Source organism: Microsporum canis, genomic scaffold (assembly GCF_000151145.1).
Source record: "Microsporum canis CBS 113480 supercont1.5 genomic scaffold, whole genome shotgun sequence".
In the NCBI taxonomy this organism is placed as follows: Eukaryota; Fungi; Ascomycota; class Eurotiomycetes; order Onygenales; family Arthrodermataceae; genus Microsporum; species Microsporum canis.
In genome coordinates this window covers 2,472,703-2,493,233 of record NW_003299165.1, presented here as the reverse complement: position 1 = coordinate 2,493,233, position 20,531 = coordinate 2,472,703, and the positions used below count along the sequence as shown (strand labels likewise).

At 48.2% G+C, this 20,531-nt stretch overlaps 6 protein-coding genes across 6 annotated transcripts; 4 read left to right on the top strand and 2 right to left on the bottom strand.

Moving 5' to 3' along the window:
- Positions 1-75: 75 nt before the first annotated feature.
- On the top strand, positions 76-789 carry MCYG_06008 (selenoprotein domain-containing protein; the record flags this gene model as incomplete). Its single annotated transcript, XM_002846093.1, has 3 exons — positions 76-249; positions 322-487; positions 587-789. 3 exons carry the CDS (start codon positions 76-78, stop codon positions 787-789), a joined length of 543 nt encoding a protein of 180 aa, XP_002846139.1.
- Positions 790-1,688: 899 nt separating this feature from the next.
- On the bottom strand, positions 1,689-5,152 carry MCYG_06007 (nucleotide phosphodiesterase; the record flags this gene model as incomplete). Its single annotated transcript, XM_002846092.1, has 6 exons — positions 1,689-3,109; positions 3,381-3,857; positions 3,926-3,950; positions 3,986-4,154; positions 4,222-4,921; positions 5,014-5,152. 6 exons carry the CDS (start codon positions 5,150-5,152, stop codon positions 1,689-1,691), a joined length of 2,931 nt encoding a protein of 976 aa, XP_002846138.1.
- Positions 5,153-7,550: 2,398 nt separating this feature from the next.
- Positions 7,551-8,829, bottom strand: MCYG_06006 (60S acidic ribosomal protein P0; the record flags this gene model as incomplete). The annotated part of the gene is made up of 4 exons (XM_002846091.1): positions 7,551-7,683; positions 7,745-8,416; positions 8,485-8,554; positions 8,615-8,829. The coding sequence occupies 4 exons, from the start codon at positions 8,786-8,788 to the stop codon at positions 7,661-7,663; spliced, it is 939 nt and encodes a 312-aa protein (XP_002846137.1).
- A 303-nt stretch (positions 8,830-9,132) lies between these two features.
- Positions 9,133-10,780, top strand: MCYG_06005 (conserved hypothetical protein; the record flags this gene model as incomplete). Its single annotated transcript, XM_002846090.1, has 3 exons — positions 9,133-9,575; positions 9,630-10,316; positions 10,375-10,780. The coding sequence occupies 3 exons, from the start codon at positions 9,133-9,135 to the stop codon at positions 10,778-10,780; spliced, it is 1,536 nt and encodes a 511-aa protein (XP_002846136.1).
- Positions 10,781-11,030: 250 nt separating this feature from the next.
- Positions 11,031-12,298, top strand: MCYG_06004 (uroporphyrinogen decarboxylase; the record flags this gene model as incomplete). The annotated part of the gene is made up of 4 exons (XM_002846089.1): positions 11,031-11,085; positions 11,141-11,182; positions 11,249-12,172; positions 12,225-12,298. The coding sequence occupies 4 exons, from the start codon at positions 11,031-11,033 to the stop codon at positions 12,296-12,298; spliced, it is 1,095 nt and encodes a 364-aa protein (XP_002846135.1).
- A 1,017-nt stretch (positions 12,299-13,315) lies between these two features.
- On the top strand, positions 13,316-14,753 carry MCYG_06003 (mitochondrial protein import protein MAS5; the record flags this gene model as incomplete). The annotated part of the gene is made up of 4 exons (XM_002846088.1): positions 13,316-13,372; positions 13,432-13,501; positions 13,552-14,373; positions 14,438-14,753. 4 exons carry the CDS (start codon positions 13,337-13,339, stop codon positions 14,749-14,751), a joined length of 1,242 nt encoding a protein of 413 aa, XP_002846134.1.
- Between the last annotated feature and the right edge of the window lie 5,778 nt (positions 14,754-20,531).

Sequence of the window (20,531 nt, the reverse complement as noted above, 5' to 3'; positions counted from 1 at the left end):
CCACCATTCCCACTCTGCCAAAGCCACCAAACGGCCGCAATAGCAGCAAATGAAAATAAACCCAGTATAGCCAGCATGAGCGAACAAGAACCTCCAGCTCCTGCACAGGGACAAGAACAAACAATAACACCCCTCCAAACCCTCGAGGACCCCCTGATATCGGAATCCAGCGCCACCGCACCAGTCAACCTGCCCCGTATCACAATCACCTTCTGCACTCAGTGTAAATGGATGCTTCGAGCGGCCTATGTATGCACGAATATCTCTTAATACCCTAGTTCCGACAGCTAGTCGCCAACTAACACCGACCCGTTCCCGCAGTTCGCTCAGGAGCTTCTTTCTACTTTCTCCACGGCACTGGGCGAAGTAGCTCTCGTCCCTGCTACAGGCGGCGTGTTCACCATCACCATGCAATATGCGTCTAACGTGAATTTCACCACCCATACCAGTACGCTTTGGGATCGGAAGGTGAACGGTGGGTTTCCTGGTAAGTTTATGATTGTGCAGGTGTGTTGTGTGTGGGAGTTATATACGGGGATGTCAAATGTATGCATAATGTATGATTAGCGAGCTAACATGCCAAAAGAGGCGAAGCAGCTCAAGGCTCTGGTAAGGGATATTATTGATCCGTCGAGAGACCTAGGGCATATCGATCGTGCTCTGGCAAAGGGGCGGGTGGTCGATGGGGAGGATGGTCAGGAACAGGTGCAGGGCCAAGGCCAGGATCGGGGCCAGGATCAAGACCAGGCTGATTCTGGCGAGTCAGGGGCGTGTGAAGATTGTAAATAAGAAATAATTACACAGTACAGCTGTGGGGAGGGGGGGGGGGGAGCAGGCAGCGGTGTCATATCTATGTGTAATGGATTGAAAGGTGGCCTATTTGTTGGTGAGGATTGGCAGGTTGGATCCTATTTACCATGTCATTTCAAGTCTGGTTCCGTTTACTCGAAAGTAACTTTCAGGGTCATTGCGTCTGCTACAAGTATACAATTCTGGAAAGATACGAGACGAAGGTTGAGTATGTTATGTTATAGTATGATGGCGGAGAGGCCAGAGAACAGGGACAAGCGTAAGGCGTAAAGTATAAGGTGTAAAGGTGAATGTGAACGGAAACGTAAGGGGCGGACGGGGGTGTAGGATGTAGAATGGCAGGTAAGCAATAAAAGGGAAAGGGACCAAACCCTAGAGAGGTAGATAGAGGTAAAAAAAGTGAATATAGTAAAGAATAAGAACAAGACTAGATAAGAAAATGGAAGAGCTGCGTCAATGTAGTAAGGATAGAGGTAAAAAACAGGGTGGAATGGAAGAAAATATATAATCTAACTCGCTTCGTAATTGAAAAAGTCAACGCAAGGAAAGGAGGATGGAAGATTGGACAGACGAGACCATAACCATAGCCTTTGCATTCTGCATATATGCATTGCAAGTCATGAATGGAACGCCAAAACAGAGTTGAAAGCAGGAACAAATGGAACCAGGTAAAAAGAGAGAGAAAGGTAAGAAACATTTATACGCCGAAACCCGCAAACCGACCGGGACCAGGAAAACCGTGTTTTTGGATAGAAAGGAGACTGAGACAGGAAAGATGCCGAATGCGATATGGATCAATGCAATGAACGAATGAATGGAGAAAAGGGGGTGGGTATGGATGAATATACACGTGGTAAAGGAGATAGAATTCGTTCAGTCTAATAATGATCGGATGAGCTCATCATACTCGATGCTGATGCCGTGGTTGATGGGGCGGAGTCTGACTGTGGTGGAGAGTGAGGATGTCCTGGGCCCTGAGGTTTGGATCGTCGCCAAAAGGCGAGACGTAGACGGGATCGGCGTCGAGGTAATGGTATCGTTGCATGATTGGGCGTTAGAGAGGATAGGTGGGCATCGTTTGCATCGTGATCAAATGGGGCGGCGGATGGAGCTAATGGAGGGCTAGAAGGTGTGGAGCGAGGATGACTTGTTGGACCACGCCTACCGCGAGTGTTCTGACAATTATTATGCACAGACGGCGTCGACTGGGCAGACTTTGAGTATGAAAGGCCAGCTGGGCGGTTGTTGTTGTTGCTATGATTGCTGCTATTGTTGCTGATTATATTGTTGGCGACCAGACTTTTCTCAAACAAGCTGCTTATATACTTCGATCGCCTCTCGCCCGTCTGTCCCTGACGGTGTGGGTTCTTGCTATTGGTAGCACGCTCATACCAGGTCTGGGGCTGGTAACTGCTCGCTCCATCGGTAGGAGGTAATGCGTCGACTGGAAGGTTTTCGTCAGCATATATGTCCTGGCCCGGGTCATTGTCATGTTCATGGCTCCGCCCAAGGCTAGAGGTATAGCTGCTAGCGGTACTTGCACCACTGACGGCAGTACCAATTCGGCCCATCTGTTCGCGATCACGATCATGATCTCGAACATGCGCGGGTGGCTTAAGGTTGGGGTGTCGGTGTAACTGACAATTACCATCCTTTTCATCGAAGCTGCTTCCGGCGCTTATAACGCTGCTTGCCTGAGTAGTGGAAGAGAGCGGAGTGATTAGTGTATTGTTCGTATATGTGCTTGTGCTTTGGGTGCGTACTCCACCGCCACTACCGCTACAGCCGCTCCCAGAGTCAATTGTGCGGGTTGTATTAGGGGCTGATGACCGGCCGGCTGATCTTTGGGATGGCTGGTTGATGTGGTTCAGGCCATTAATGACAGATACATTCGCTATCCTGGAAGTTATCGCGGTCGTGCCCGCCTCTCCATCCAGCTGTGGTGGGGATCGAACCGGTGACTGCGGCGGCGAGCGATGGTGTATCGTGTATCCCATGGACGCTGGCCCTTCCTCCACCAAACGCCTCCTATATTCATTCCATGTCGTATCCGGGCTCAGACATCGTGGAGTATTGCAGTTGCGGGCTCTGTGAGAATCCAGCTCTTCTTCATGTTCCATGAGCTTACCCCATATAAATCTATTACGTCGTATGCTGTTGGCAGCAAAAGCCAAGTCGGGAAGGATATCGGTAACTCCGTCGAATAAAGGAAGACAGAAGATGTCCATGAATCCGACCTGACCCTTGGCTTTCTTGATAAAGTTGCCTAATTCAGGGGGTCCACCGAAAAGAGACGTCTCTATACCAATGTTTACTTCCATTTCCCCTTGGTTAGCAAACTCCTGCTGCAAAACGTCGGTCCATTTTTCCGCAACGTTGAATGGGCGTGCCTGGAAAAGTTAGCCTGTAAAGATTCTGCTGAAGATTTTTTTTAAGGATGATTGATTGTGTACGCACCACATTACTGATATCAGCACACTTGATGATCAGGGCACAAAGCAGAACGCGATAATCCCTAACATCCTTCTCGATCCAATTATCAACTTTTCTTGCATCAGCCTCAAACCTACCCCTAAGTTTCCCTAGCTCGTCAATGAAGCGATTGTGAATCCCCATATCGGTGGCCAGTATTGAGCTTATCATGAGGGTCCGCAGTTCTGTATCTTGAAAGACAGTGGGCCAGTGCCGACGCAGTATCTGAGAATAAGCAGCGCAGTGAAAGGCCTCAAGGACTGACCTGTCATTGTAGAGCTGAGCAAGGGGGGCGTTGAGCTTGACGAGGAACATGTTATTAACACCCGGATGGCCAACATCGTGGCCCAGGGCAGTAACCAGGAGGGTGAGAGCGTCAAAGGGGGTTAGGAGACATGACATCCCTGTCCCAGAGGAGCAACGTTCGCTTCCCTGGGGGAATGGAGGGACTGCGCCCACGCGCACGAGGATGTGGAAGGTCGACTGGAGGACGTCAACAGCGTGGCGAAAGTTGTGATAGAGTATGAAAGAATTGTATGCCGCGCGACAGGAGAGTACAAATTCCCGTAGAGCCTCTGTACTAAGTTAGTAATTATATATATATCATGGGACGGCCGTGTGCATGTGAGGAAGAGAGACGTACCGGGGCTGATCCTCCAGTGCTCCAACTCCGGCATGGTGAGAGTATGTTCAAACATCAAACAGGAAGCATGAATAGTTCATCATCCGTAAAGTCATGAGCACAGAAATGCCATTCCGCAATGGCAGCCTTGACCTCCTCTTTGCGTTCATCCGAGACGCATACATCACTAATCAACGAGTCATCCAAGGCTTCTTCCGGATTGCATATTCTCTTCATCAATTTCGACACCCTAGAGGTAATATCAGCATTGGGTGAATCATGGAAAAGACAAGGGAGACCAAAAAAAAAACACGTACATGGCCTCTCTGAGATAGGCATAGGGTCTCTCATCATCTGCGGTCGAGCTGACGCCTACCCAGGAATACTTTCTCATCTTCTGGCCCGACGCTGCCATGAAGCGACTGTTCTCCTTCTGGGCCGCTTTTCGTATCCGATACACATGGGTAAGCAGTCCGTGGACTCTGGTCTGGTCGATAGGCGACACGAGGACGTCAATGGCACCGGCGTCCAGACATCTCGACATCTGACGGTCGTCCGGTCGTTTCGAGCTCGGTTTCGTTGACGGGCTAGACTCGACGGTTTTCCCGCTGCGCAAGTTATGCGTCGAAGGCGGCAGTACGTTTCTTAATATGGCGATTGGGATGATGGCGTGAGGAGCCTCGCGGGCCTGTATGTCCGCAGAGAAGCGCGAGAGCAGGTGTAGACCAAAGAGCTCTTCTGACTCGGACGAGAAGGCGAGACTGCGTCTGGAGGTTGAAGAGGGGGAGACGGCAGAGGGCTGCTGCTGTTGTTGCTGCTGTGGCTGGGCGAGAGGCGAGATGGGCGTGAGGTTGAGCGACGAACGTCGGTTATGAGACGACTCGGCATCCCCAGACACAGCAATGTCGATGAATGCGAGAACCGGAATGATAGCCGCATCAGGGTCGCGATCACGGCCAGAGTCTGTCAACTCGGCAACCTTGGTAGCAAATGACTTGCCCGAGTTGCACACGTACACTGTGACCTCATTCTTCAGTACCCAACGGAGAAAGGAAAATATAAAATAGAAAAAAAAAAAAAAAAAGAATAAAAAGAATAAAAGGACATACCCTGTCTACAGATGGCGAGGATGCGTGCCACGTTTGCTGCGAGCTCCGTCGACTCAATCATACGTTCGCTGTCTCTATCTATCCAGCGCTCCCTCTCGACCCTGTCGTCCAGGTAGACGGCCCAACATACTGCATCCATCGTCTATCGCTGGTTATTGGAAGGGTGAGGCGTGGAAGTCGCCTGTCGAGCGTGTGTCTGAGGGCATCCAAACTTGTCCTTTGTCTTGGTGAAAAAATAAAAGGTCGATAGAAAGTAGAAGAAGACGACGAATGGACGTGGGAAAAAATAATAAGAGAGAGGGAGATCTGGATCAGTCCCAAAGCGGAAGTGGCAGGCCACACATGTCACTCTCTCTCTCTCTCTCTTTTTTCTCTCTCTTCCGCTTCCACCTTTTTCTTCTTCTTCTGCTTCTGCTTCTCCCCCTTCAGCTCAACTCCAGCCTTTCCTCTTTCTTCCTTATCCGCGACGGTGCCTGTCGACTTGGTGGGGTCTCAATTAGGCTGGACTCGAACCTCCAAGGAGAGAGAGAAAAACAGTGGATATCCCCCTCTCTCCCCCTACTAAAACAAAGAAAAAGATCTCGATCTTTGGTGTCTATCACGACTTTACCGATCTTGACAGCGACGCGCGAGACGAGCAGACCGAGCAGGAAGAACGAGAGAGCGTCAAACTTCTTTTGTCCAGTGCGGGCCTTGTCCTCTTTTTTTTTTTTTGGGGTGGTTTGAAGTTGGGAAGTTGTGCGAGAGTTGAGAGAGCGCGCGAAAGGCTATGTAAGCGGTTTCCGGGGGGGGTCGAAGTGGGTGCTCCAGGTGGGTGCTCCAGGGTACATGCGACAAGGAGGCAAAGACTGCAGGAGAAGCAAGAAAGCAACAAGCGAGAGAACATTTACAGAGAAGAAAAGAAGAAGAAGAAAGAAAAAGTCGACCTTTTTTTTTTTCCCTTTTTTGTCTGCCAAGAAAGGCTCAACGAACCGTCGGGGCCTTCCAGAAGGACCGAGGATGTATCTGTTTTACGGCCTTTACACAGCGTTATCAAGGTATCTTACGGTATCTTACGGCGGCCATACAGGGTTTTTATATATAGCATCAAGCATATGATGCGATAAACCAAGTCAGTTAACATAAACATATCCTGCGGATGGACGGTTGGTTGGTTTGGACGACGTGAAGGGGTGGATGGAAGAAGAGGAAGACAGACATGCGACTAGCAGGAAAAGAAAGGCCCAGTCTAGTGACTGCATGGCCGACTTCCCTGCCCTGGACCTCGTATTCATCATTCTTGTTCGCCTGTGAGATCTTGCGCGGCCCTTCTGGAAGCCCATCGCTCTGCCGCGCTTGCACTGCACCGAGACGGCATAGCCTGGCACATCCATCGAATACGTACAGAGTGCTTTTTTATACAGATATCGACGGCGAGCCCGAGTTGATCATCACGGAAGGCGTCTTTAGGTCAGCGGGAGAGGGTGATCTCTCTCTCTCTCGCGCGCTGCGTCGGTATCTTCTCTTCTTCTTCTCCTGTCAAAACGGTCAACCGTTTATGTCGTATTCTATATCAGCCCTCATATATACGTCCCCCATCTCCATCGACTCCATCTACACGAGCCTCCCAGTCGATCGTCACTGATTCCCATGCCGAGGCCGCCTTTCCTTCACCCTCTCTTCTTTACCTCTCACGCCTATCCCGTCTTCCCCACGCTCCGGCATCCCGGCTAGCGGACGAGAAGGAAGAGCAAAAAAAACATGAAACATGAAACAGGTCAGGGCACTCGTGGCGTGATAGTCGATTCCCACAACGCCCTACAAGAATATATAGACATGTGCTTTTTTAAGGAGCAGAAAGGAGTCAGGAACATGACTCTGTGCTTCAATCATCAAGGCTGGACTCGATCGACGGGTTAATTCTTTTTTTTTCTTCCTTCTCCCCCCTCCCCTTTTTTTCTTCTCCCCTTCGCCTTGCTCCAAGACGTACTATGTAATGTATGTGTATACGGTATATTCGTACTATCCATGTTTACAACTTGCACATATATTTTACTTCCATCCAGGAACCTGGAAGGCCCCCCTTCAGACGATGCGGGGTTAAGGTTCCGATAGGTTGTTGGAGAGACGGTTGAGACATGGACATGGAGAATCCAGACATTGCATGCATGATGGCCCTTTTTAAAAGGCCGAGACGGTCTACAAGTCTACATCGCACTTCGGTGTCATCTAGACTTCCAGTTAGCTCATGCCCCACAAACTCAAGAAAGAAGCACAAGGTAAAATAATTAAGATCAAAAGGCGTCATGAAAAAATTAGAGTGTTGTTGCGTTTGTAATCTTCAAAGAGGCCCAGACGGGCCACTCGGGGTTAAAAATGTATAATCTTTCGCCTGGCGAGATGTGCGTTTTATGTTTTATGTTTGTATGGGTAGCAAGGGGTGGAGGAAGAGAAAGAGCAAAAAAAAGAAGAGAGAGTTATTGGCTTACCGAAATGGGTTTTATGAAGGGGACACGGGAACGGAGGCGGAACACTAGTTAGTTCGGTAGCTTAACGTGGGAGCAAGAGAAAAGAAAATAGCCTAGGCGTTGTTGTGTGTGTGCATTTTCACTAGCGAAAAGTTGTTGGTTAGGTGTCATAGATACATCATACGTTCATATCCATCAGTTTAACCGAACAAATCACCGAATCCTGTATCCAACTCATTAGCCACTTCCAAAAAGATAAACGGGGTATTAGAATAATGACTTACCGCCTTCGTCTTCACTATCTTCCTCTTCCTCCTCAGGCTTGGCCTCCTCCTGGGGCTTGTCGGTTGGTCCATCGGTCACGGTAGGGCCAACAGTGGCATAGGCGTCAGGGTTGGCGATGCGGTCCTTCAACTGCTCAATCGCCTCCCAGCTATACTCGGTCTCAATACCAATAGCCACACACTTCTTGTAGCTGTTGAGAATAGAGTGGATAACACTGGGCATGGTAGGGAAGTTGGTCGCCAAAGAGACACAGGCGACGGTGTTGATAGCGCTCTGGAAAACGCTAAGAAGGTGGTCCTCCTCAATGTCCAACACGCTCGAGTCGAAAGTCTGGCCAGCATCGTAGATCTGGGCGACAGTCATACCGTACGTGAAGGGAGAGATGTTCAGCATGTTGAGGAGGGTGGCCTCGGATGGACCGACCTTGCTCTTGGCCTCAACGAGACGGAGCTCGGTGGTGATTTCAATGGTACCACGAGCAATCTTGGTGGGCACACCGAGAGCCTGGAAGAAAGAGGTCTTGCCGGGTTCCATACCAGTGTTGCCGGCCGGGATGTACACATCGACGGGGGCAATGGCACCAGCACGGGCAGGAGCAGCGACTCGATTGGAGATAATCTTTTCACGGATTTCCTTCAAGTCGTCGTTGGTGAAGATGAAGCCAACGTTGCCTGCCAATGCTTCGTTAGCAACTCCCTCTATTTCTCTTCTTTTACTGCAAAACTTTTATACTACTCACCCTTGACAAATGGCAACAGGCGTTCATATTCAGGGTTGTCACCGATGAAGCCTTTGAGAGCACGGCGAACCTGCATCCATTAGCTTCCATTCCCCATCAATCTCAACTTCCCTGATAATCGCAAGCTTACCATGGTGTTCTTTCCCATCAACACGACGCCCTGCCCACGGAGAGCAACACGAATCTCGTGCATCTGCTGGGAGCTGACATTGTCGACGTTGACGATGAAAATGGATCGATACTCGTCAAGAAGGCTCTTGAGCTTATCGAAGTAAGCGGCCTTGGCTTCAGATCTGCCCCCCATGTCTTCTTATGCTGCTGAAGAGAGGATATTTAAGGGCAAATGGTTGATTGATGGTTGATGTTGTTGATGTTCTTTTTGGTTGTATTTTTTTACTCTCTTTTTTATCTTTTGGCTTTTTTGTGGTTTTTTTGGCTTCCTCGCTAGTGAATCACGTGATGTATATGATGTTTTCCTCGTATCAAATTCTCAGAAGTAGAAGCGAAAGACTTGGAGGAATTGGACAGAGTAAGTACTTGTTTTAACCTGCATTCTGCGATGTTCTATTAACGGTGGATAGTAGATAATAACACCGGCGACTGACGCTACTCTCCAACCTCCACTGCCTGTCTAATCGTGGGGATAATATGGCCCTCCGCCATCAAATACAGCGAATAGAGCGGCTGCAACGAGCTCAGCGCAGCCTGTTCGTTGCCGCAGCTGGCCCGAAGTTGTATACGTTTGATACTCAGGATGGTACTCAATTGGACGTCTGGCCATCTCCCACGGCTGTTCAACCGCCCTTTCCCGCTGAGAGCCAGCCGGAAGCAGAGGATAAGCCTACCAACGATCGTGCAGGCACGCCGCCGCCAGGAAAAAGGCGCAAGCTATCACCTGCGTCAGGCGATACGAAAATCGATGGCAAAACCCATTCGGCGCCTAAATCTAAAACGTCGCTTGTTTGGACAACCATATCGCTGCTGCTAAGTACGCCGTCAGGGGAACATGTTATCGCGGTAACGGGAGAAGACAAGTGTCTACGGGTCTTTGAAGTGGGCATTGACGGGACCTTGAGGCAACTAAGTGAACGGTTAGCCTGTTTTCAGCCATGTTTTATGTAAAATCTATCTAACTGCCGTGCCAGATGCATGCCCAAAAAACCCTGCGCACTCGCCTTAACACAGGGAAACACGGTCATCCTCTGCGGAGATAAGTTCGGGGACGTCTACTCACTCCCCCTCCTGCCAGGTGACGACTACGGACCCCCCGATACTACGGTGACCGCACCAGCGACAGAACCGAAAGCATTCAAGCCCTCCGCCAACCCACTAACAGTCCATACGAAGAAAAACTTATACTCTCTCCAGCAACAACTACGGTCGCCAGTCGTCAAACGTGAGAAAGTTGGACCTACATTTGAGCTGAAACTACTGCTGGGCCACGTGTCGATGTTGACAGACCTGGCATTCGTATCGTTTCCAGATGACTCGCGAAGCTATATCCTATCCGCGGATAGGGATGAGCATATCCGTGTCTCAAGAGGATTGCCACAGGCGCATATAATTCACGGGTACTGCCTGGGCCACACATCATTTGTTAGCAAACTATGCATCCCACCCTGGGCCCCGGAATTATTAATATCTGGTGGCGGTGATGATTATATCCTCGTCTGGAACTGGAGAGAGGGGCGCGTAACCCAGAAGGTTCTATTGGAACTTGAGCACCGAAGCCAGGGGGATATTGCTGTCGGTGGTCTTCTAGCAGTATCCTTCGAGGGACAACCCAGTTTATACCAGCTTGTAAAAGGGGCAATTCTCGTCTCTGTTGAAGGGTAAGTTGACTCCTCAAATAATGAAGCTGGTTGAACTTGAATTAAGTCATATCTTTAGATCACAAGAACTGCTATCCTTCGGCGTCAAAGCTGATAACTCTCTTGTACCACTGTCAACCATCAAGGCAGCGGGAAATGTCCTGGATAGCACCAGTCTTAACGACCAAGGTGCTATTATAATATCGTCAGACAATGTCCATGAACCGGGCTCGACAACTCTCCAAAGGTGCAATAAACCATCCCCTCCCATCGCTCTACAACAGTTCACAGCCACTGTGGATTCCGGAAGTGTTAAGTGGGAAGAGTGCCCAGGCGCAGCGTTAGATGCGATTAACAGTAGCTCATCATTCGACATGTCCATTGCGGAAGATGAGAAGGAGAGGCAGAAGCAGCTGAAACAGCTTGGAGAATCTTTGTATTTTATAGGAAACTTCCGCAAAAATGTGCGGGGTGATGAAGAATGAAAAAACCAAGAAAAACAACCATATATTTTGGCATAGCTCATAGGAATTAACCAATGGCATTTACATATTTCAAAATAAGCAGCAAATACTATCATGCAGCGGGTGTATACATAATTTTCGTGGAGCTGTTCCGCCAGCCCGGCCTATTTTGCTAGCTAAAAAGGTTTAACTTGATATTCAAACTGCTTTAATATTATCAACTTCCACCCCTCATACCAACCAACCACAGCGCATGCCAATCACAACAACCATGTCTAACCAATTTGCACCTCTGAAGAATGATCTTCTACTTCGGACGGCTCGAGGTACACCATAAAATAAATCCCTGCCCCCACAGAACCATTACTTACCCCTCTATAGGCGAAAGCGTAGAGCGACCACCGATATGGATTATGAGACAGGGTGCGGACTTTTTACATCCAAACTGGCATCGAATGATCGGAAACCAGGTCTAACATACCCATCTAGCCGGCCGTTACCTCCCCGAATACCATGAAGCCAAGGGAAACCGCGATTTTTTTGAGTGTTGCCGCTCACCAGAAATAGCATCAACTCTCACTCTACAGCCCATTGAACGCTACGCAGGGCTCATTGACGCCGCCATCATTTTCTCTGATATCCTGGTCATCCCCCAAGCAATGGGTATGGAAGTCGAGATGATTGATAAGAAGGGCCCCTCGTTCCCCTCTCCACTACGGACCCCAGAAGACGAACAGTACACACAGGTCGTGAACCGATCAGTCGACGTTACTAAGGAATTGGACTACGTCTATAAAGCAATCACCCTTACAAGGCAAAAGTTGAACGGCCGGGTACCTCTAATTGGGTTTGTGGGTGCCCCTTGGACACTGCTATGTTATATGGTTGAAGGAGGTGGAAGCAAGATGTTTGCAGCCATCAAGACATGGATATACAAATATGCCGATGCATCGAAGAAGCTACTACAGAAGATTTCGGAGGTGTGTGTCGAGCATCTTGCACAGCAGGTTAAGGCTGGAGCACAGATGGTTCAGGTATTCGACTCATGGGCCGGAGAGCTTAGCCCACGAGCATTTGCAGACTTCGCACTGCCATACCTGCGGTATATTTCTACCAATCTGCCCAAGAGATTGCGCGAGATGGGCCTTGACGTTGTGCCCATGACGGTATTTGCAAAAGGGGCATGGTATGCTCTAGATGAGCTGTGTGAGTCCGGATATGATGTTGTAGGGCTGGATTGGCAGCATGATGCGGCCAAGGCACGGGCTGTTGCCAATGGAAGAGTGGTGCTGCAGGGGAATGCGGACCCCGGATGCCTTTACGGCACAAGAGAAGGGATAACGGCGGTGGTGGAAGAGATGGTAAAGGGCTTCGGCGGTGGAAAACAAGGCTGGATTGCCAACCTGGGGCATGGTGCGTATACACAATTGAGCTTTTTATGACTAGTGCTAACCGTTGACTACAGGAGTTACGCCGTTCGTTAAACCGGATGACTTGAAGTTTTACTTTGAAGAGATACATCGACTCACTGCTACCTAGAGATTTTTTATATGATGAGAAGTAACCCCTGATGATGTATATAAGCTGGCCAACCCCAAGGACGTTTAATTCCGCCCGGCCTTGCAATAGAACATAGTCTTACTCCTTCAGGGCCTACATCTATATATCTCCTTTTCTGCCAACTCTCTTCCCCTTCCTATTCGGGACACACCGCCAAGCTCATCGCTCTCTTATCTAAGCGCGCGTAACTTTTTTCGTCTCTTTCTTCCTATTTTAGTAATCCAGACTTCAACTTCTTCTTATTCGTCTTCGTCTTCGACTTCTTTCTCTTCGCCAGAATATAAAATCTGAGAGTATCAAGTCTGCTTCTGCCTGGTAAGACTGTGTGTGGCTGCTTACTCAGGTCGTGGAAGCGCAGAGAAAGCGCTAGAGAGCCGTGGAAGCCTCCAGAACTGCAACGCCACACGCCCAGCAGGAACGCTGGGTACGGTATGGTAAGCTACTTGGTCAAGAGATTTCGGCTGCCTCCCTGCCTTTATCCAGACATTGCTAAGAAGAGTTTAGATACAAGATCTGGATATAAGAGAGAGGCGATCTCGAGGAACATATAGCAGAAACTAGCATCGCTACATCTTTATTCGTTGTCGAGATATTCTTCACTGCAGTTTCTTACAATCTCAAAGAAAGTACTGTGGCTGAAGTGATAGTTACCAACGGAACGCTGACCCACCGCGGGCCTCGCATCCCTCTGACTTTTTTTTTCCCTGCCGCCGTCCACCGTTCGCCAGCTTCAAGCATCGGCGTTAATAATTCCATCAATTTAACATACATTTCGCCCTTCACTTTTCCTCTTCATCAACTTCATCAACTTCTGGCTTCTTGACCTTAGAGGCACTGCACACCTTTTTAACCGTCAGGTTATCCTTTCTAACAAGGCTCATACCGTCAGACAGTGTCGGAGAAGCAAACTACCTCGATTTACCACGAAAGAATTCAACTACCCCTCTCTCTAGCTCGATTTACTTGTTGCTTTCTCTGTTTTTCTTTCTATCTCGATAGACTCTTCGACGAGTCACCATGGTGAAAGAAACCAAATATTATGAGATCCTGGGGGTAAGCCAACACTTTCATTCGTAATCCAGCGCCAATCACCGTAATACTGACTTGTCCAGGTTGCCCCAACAGCCACAGAAGCAGAGCTCAAAACTGCCTACAAGAAAGGCGCCTTGAAGCATCATCCAGGTAATATTCCTTCCCTTTAATAGACAGGCGCTTTTGCTAACCAGCCTTAGATAAAAATGCGCATAACCCCGATGCTGCGGAAAAATTCAAGGACCTCTCCCACGCCTATGAAATTCTTTCGGATCCCCAAAAACGCTCCATCTATGATCAGTATGGTGAAGAGGGTCTTGAGCAGGGCGGTGCCGGCGGCGGCATGAACGCTGAAGACCTTTTTGCCCAATTCTTCGGTGGAGGCGGTGGTGCCTTCGGTGGTATGTTTGGCGGCGGAATGCGCGAAACTGGCCCCAAAAAGGCGCGCACAATCCATCATGTGCACAAGGTCAGCCTCGAAGACATCTATCGCGGCAAAATCAGCAAACTCGCCCTTCAAAAATCTGCCATATGCTCCCAGTGTGATGGGCGAGGTGGAAAGGAGGGTGCCGTCAAGACCTGCGGACCCTGCAATGGTTCTGGTATGCGTACCATGATGCGCCAGATGGGCCCTATGATTCAACGATTCCAAACTGTCTGTCAGGATTGTGGTGGTGAAGGTGAAACTATCCGTGATCGCGACCGCTGCAAGCGCTGTCTCGGCAAGAAGACTATCCTAGAACGAAAAGTCCTACACGTTCACGTGGACAGGGGTGTTAAGACAGGCCACAAGATCGACTTTCGTGGTGAAGGCGACCAGATGCCAGACGCGTTGCCCGGAGACGTTCAGTTCGAAATTGAGCAGAAACCACACCCTCGATTCCAGCGCAAGGACGATGACCTGTTCTACCAGGCTAACATTGACCTTCTTACTGCATTAGCTGGTGGTACTATTAACATTGAGCATCTCGATGAACGATGGCTTAGTGTGACCATCGCCCCAGGGGAACCAATTACACCAGGTATTTCCCCTTTCTTTCCCCTATGCGTTTTTAAACTCTATTCTAACAATTTTTCTACTTAAAGGTCAAATCAAAGTAATCCCTGGTCAAGGAATGCCATCCTACCGCCACCACGACTTCGGAAATCTTTACATCCAGTTTAACGTCCAGTTTCCTGAGAAGGACCAGCTACAGAACCTCGAACTGCTCGAGAAGGTACTACCACCACGTTTGACCCAGGAGGCTCCACCACCAGACAGCATGGTAGAGGACTTTGCCTTGGAGAATGTTGACAGCAACGGAGGCCAAGCTAGAGCCCAAGGAGCTGCCAGAGGTGATGATGATGATGAAGATGGCATACCGCCCGGCGCCGAGAGAATGCAGTGCGCATCTCAGTAAGCGGTACGGAACATTTGAAGAAAACCCGGTGCCTGTTGCCATGAGGGGGTGTGATAGCGAAGTGTGTGCGATGCGCTGAATGATAAACGAACTGGAATAAAAAAAAAAGACATCAATGTGGTCGGTGGTCGGGAAACTTATAATTTCATTGCATTCGATCGGCGAATTCTTTTTTACTTTACTCTTTTTCTACTCTCTTTGTTTCTCTTGACGATGTGACTGACCTGATCCATTTTCCAATTCGTTACGTTCACATCGACGTCGAAGTCTAATTTCCCTCCCTTTTCGTGTTGTCCTTTTATTTCCTCTACTTTGTCTGTTGTTTGAAATAGAACGAATCCATTTTCTTTTATGATTATATTCGGAATGGCCTGACTTGATCTTGCTTGCCCTGTCTGTCGTCGTCCGTCATCTGCTTCTGCGGCGTGGCTTCTCTTGGTTCCGTCCAGCCCAAGGTAGAAAACCCTTTTATCATATCAATACATAACTAGTAGGAGAAGTTAGAAAATATATAGTAAAGAGAATACAGTAGTTGGACGTTTTCTTTTGATCTTCATTCCGTTTCTATTGTTGATTTGACTAGTTAACCATGAGCCTGAGTCGACTTGTATATATAGCCTTCAGATAGTAGGTAAATCTAGAATAATGACATATTTGAATTTATTATGTTATGCAACTCATCTTAATGACCTACACCGGGGTCTAAACCAACTCCCTGTATGAGCTGGGTCTATTGTTTCAAAGAAGATAGTAGCTGGCGATGGATAATTATGATTGCGAAGTATATATGAAAAGCACAGTGGGAATGGAAATACTCACTCCAAGCTTGATATAGATACATGTAAGAAGGCACTCAGATAAATATATAATTTTTATTATTCAGGGGCACACGTACCACGTAGTTTTACTGTCTGATCGCTCTTTCCAAGCTCCAGGACAGTGGCATAGATATATCTATTCAACCAGAAATGCTAGCCAAATACAACAAGGAATGGCAGTAAAAAGTGCCCTGCGGTGATGGTCTCTGTTCTGGATACGAATCGTGATAGCTAGGTAAAGCGGTGCTCCTTGGACGAGTATGGAAGAGGACGTCCAGATGTTTATTTGATAACTCAACACTTATGAGATCATACTTGACCCCAACGTGAGACAAATTATCTCAGCGATGTGTATATTGAACGGAGACTTTCTCGCCGTCCCACCGGGTCAATCAATACCCTAAAATACGAAATATGGACCAATAGCTTTAATATCTGTTTTCGCGCTGTCAGATTTGATACTTCCTTCAGCAGTCGGCCTTGGGCGGGAAATTGGTCAGGCCACTCCGTCTCGCAATCACAGACCCTTAGCTATTCTAGCAAAATCCATGCTACTGCATAAGTAACGAGTCTCACGGGATGTGGATGTGGCGGACGGTGAGTTTGCAAAATTCGTACTTGTAGTAGTGATAGCTACACTACGTCTAGCGGGAGCTGATCCGGTCGCATATATTTGTGGGGTTTAGAGGATAAGGCAGAGAATACTTGAGTAAACATTGCCTGGCATTTTGTCCGTGTTTCGCTTCTTAACTTCCGGGTGTATACTTCCATGGGTAAAATGGGCCATCTATGCTGTACTCGTTTCCTCCTGCCGCGTTCACGTCATTTTAGGCCTATTGGGATAAAGACCGGGGCTTCTCATGCACACAAGTGCATGCTGCTTGATCGCCATGTAAAGGCCATGGGGGGGTATTTAAACCCATAGAAATGCCTGGGGAGCAAGGGTAGTGGAGACTTTGGAGGCTGCCTCTCTATACTCAGGTGGTTATCGTGGGCGGGTGGGTATCATTTCGGATAGACAGAAAGAAGCAAAGAAGCAAAGAAACAAAACAAAGTCAGGGCCAAGGAACATATGGCAGCACTCAAAGCACTCAAGCAGATATCAGGGTTTGGGCCAAGTATCTTCTGGCATTCCAAGCATATCTTAATTCGTGGGGTATAAGCCAGGGGATCCAAGACGACTGACGGATACGTATTTGCCTTCCTGCTCTTCGACATCATCATACATGAATGCGAGATACTGAAGTATCATACCACCATGACGATCGCATAATGCACACCTTTTCGAGGGAAGAGCTGTAGGTATTTCGTTGGTACCGAGCTCTCTGGTACTGATTATCACGCGGGCGTGGCCGATCAGATGTTCTTGGGGTTGCGCCAATCCTCATTTTCGGAGATGGATGGCTTCTGAAGTTGGCGTTGGTGGCTAGTGCGGCCAATAGGAAGCACGGTAGCTCCCCCTCAGACTATACAGAATATGTATAGCTAAAGGCTGAGTCGATATGGAGTGCAGATGGAACAGTCAAGGTAGATGGATGCTTGATTTGTGACATTGGTATTCAGAACACGGAGTACTCCGTCCTCCGTGGGTGGATTAACACTATCTGGTCCCCGTTTGGTTATTAATTGGACAGAACAACGCTTAGGTATGTCCCCAGCCGACATCTCCAAGAGGAGCTTGATTCAAGCCATAGTGTAGGCGAAGAAAGGCCAAGGTCGCTTATTGAGGCCAAGGAGAAGCTTCTCTAGACCGATGTAGACTGGCGGAGGTGCTCTTCTGCCTATTGCCAAGGTCGGAAGAGTGGGAAGGAGAGCAAAAAGAAAATAACTGACGGTTCCTGCGCCAAGCTGAAGGGACAGTATTTCTTCTTCATGGCCGCCTTTCGAGGTTTGAAGGTGTGTACAATATATGGACCTCTGAATATAGTTATCAAAAGCAACTTTTGCGACTTTCTTCTTCCCCTCAGAAGAACGAACACCGCACGTGAATTCTGCATATAATCCAAGGTAGTGCAGTCCTTTTGATAGGTGGGTAGTTTTCCCCGAGGAAAACACTAAAGATAGGTCGTATTTGTAATAAAGTCGGCCCAACAAAGCACCCTCTTTGGTCAGATATGTTGCACGTCTCTTCCCACATAGGGATGAATATAACCAAGATTGGGTTTAGTGGAAAAAGCAACGTGAGCCGGCCGGAGACCGCTTATTTTAAGGAGTATTATGATATATCTAGTTAGTTGTTAGTAAATCCGAAGGAGGCGTGCCCTCCGCTAAGAACTCCTGCGAGAGATGTTCATAGTAGGCTCCTTTAGCCAATATACCGAGAGACGATATGTAGCTGGGGATATCAGACGTATATATATACTCCGTATATGTATATATATTTATATGTACCCAGGGAATAAAAGGGCGTTTTTGCCAAGGGTCAAGGGCCCCATGTCGACTGAAGGAACAAGAGCTCATTACGTGTTGTGTTGTTGATATCTCTCAGCCCCAAGCATGTCTTATCGCCATTTGGAGCTATAATTACTCTCGTAACCATTCCCATACCTTAGCAGTACCGGCAGAGCAATAGAGTTTTCGGCAGATTTAGGTTTGCCCGTGGCATTTGCTTTGGGGCTTCCACCGCGAGCCGGCGATCATATCGTGGAAGAATTGTTAAGTCCGGAGGATGGGGAGTACTTTACATATAGTACGACGTACAGAGGGACACGAAATACTCCGGGGGAGAAGATGGCGTTCCGATGGCGTTCTGGAGATATTGATATGGGCCGGCCTATATATTGCTTCTCCCAGGGGTGACTTCAGCAGCACGGAACATACTTTGTATGTTGTGGTCGATGGTTATCGTAGATCTGCCCAAAGCAGTACATGGTAAACATGGACGGGTGGCATGCATTGCTCGTTTACCAATACGATAGGCCCAACCTCTGGCACTGACCGACTGATAGTGGATCGAGTAATCAGTCCGCAAATTGTCCGAACACCCAACACACCAAGTGTGCAAGATAAATATCAATTCACCGATGTTTTGTTATTAGCTAGGGGCGCACGGCACCCCCTCATTCATTTCGGGATCTGCTCACATTGGCATCGTTCGTGGCTTCAGCGTCAGCAAAAAAAAAAAATGGCATTGATCTTTTTACTGCAAAACGCACAACCACGAACACTAAATGTTCACCAAAAGACTGTCAAAGTCCATCAATCAAAGCAATAACCGAAAGAAGAAGGGAAAAAAACAAAATGTCAGAAAAAAAAAACGCGTAATACGAGGACCGGATCGTCCTTGGGCTTCAGAGGCTTCATCCTCTGGATTCCAATGTAAGCGTTGCGTTAGGAAGCGAACATTTTTTGTTGCACTTCTTGCATGAAGAGCGCAAGTGCCTCTTCGCAAACATAAAGCGGCATCGTATGGAGTGTTCCCCGTCGAAAGGGAAGTGGGTGTTGGGCCGCAGTGATTCTTCAAAGACTTCTGATGGACGGTGATAGTATCATGTGTCGGAATGGTCAAGTCAGCGGGCAGCCACAGTTTGGGGCTTATTTGGCTCATCACGCGAAGACTGAAGTAATGTCTGCTCAACGAACAGAGAGAAATAAATAATCATAAGATGTGATGCTAGCGGAAAGATACCCGGGGGCATGGGGGTACTGAACTGAGACAGGAAATTGCAGCTTCAGTGCAACAGTCATCGCGCATACAGACAAGTCATTCATTCATTTAAAATATATGATTGATGGATGTGATGCGGCAAGGGCGAAGAAGGCATGAAATGTTTACTGGACGGAAGATGAAAGAGGTGTCTGCGCATCCTTCCGTCTCATTCAGCTGCCTGTCCAGGGCCTCGGTCTCAGCCACGGATCCTAGAATAGCATCTCCGTGTTCCAGGCATATCATAGCATCAGAGTTGATATGTATGTACTATGTATATCAGCGTTGCATGGAAGAAATAAAGTTGGAGAACAAACCCACTAACAGGATCTGGTCCACTCCCCGTGTCAGAAAGACATTTGCTTGGCCAGGCGCAGATCGTGTTTTGTCCTACTGGCTCTGTTTGTGACAGGATTACCCAGATCAGAAAAAGCAAAGAGGGATCCTGAGTGAAAAATTCTAGAACAAGTAATAATTGCACGTTGTAGGATGATGCCTGGCGAGACCAGATATTTGTCGGAAATGTATCTGCCATAGTTCGATAATTTCCTTTGATGTCTTCTGCATTGCAGGTGGTGCTACCGCTGCTCAAGGCATCTAGCGCCTAGAACACTGCTCTGTGTCACTATCCCTTTTCTCGTTGCTGCGATGTCACTTGCTTGATATCACGATTTAAGGTGTGAGCATCTATTTTGATTAGGGCTGGTTGGTCCAAACATAGACTATAACTCGTGCAGAGAATTGAACCGCCGCCAGGGTTGTTAGGCGTATTCGGGACGACCGTGTACCGAATGATACGGGTGTTTGAACCGTTCGCACCACAGTGTTTTATTTCCTGTTTCATTCGGCTCCCTGGTTCACTCCTGGAGACTGTTCATTTTCCTTTCCAGAATACACAAGCGTTATCTCTTGCTGAACGATTTTGGATGCGCACTCGCCAAATCGGTCCGGAAGCGAATTGTATGTCACACGAATATATTTCAATCACAGTGCATCTATCCGCATGAGCCTAAACTGACTTCATGCTACTGGAATATAGTTTTCTCTGTCGTGAAACTGTAGAGCAGGCACCAACAACTATGAATAATGCAGTAGAAACCAAATATAGGGGTTCGCCTTGCCATTCCCACTTTGTGCTGTGCCCCCCAGCTCGCTTCGTGGGAAGCAAACTCTTTGATCTTAACGTTGGCCTTCAAAGTGAGGAATGCCTCTCGCAAATGCTCCAGATGTCCTTGAGTAAGACACTTGGGGTGGCAAGCCAGGGCTTGTTTTGACAATGGGTGCTAGGATGTAGGATCTACCTTAGCGATGTCGCA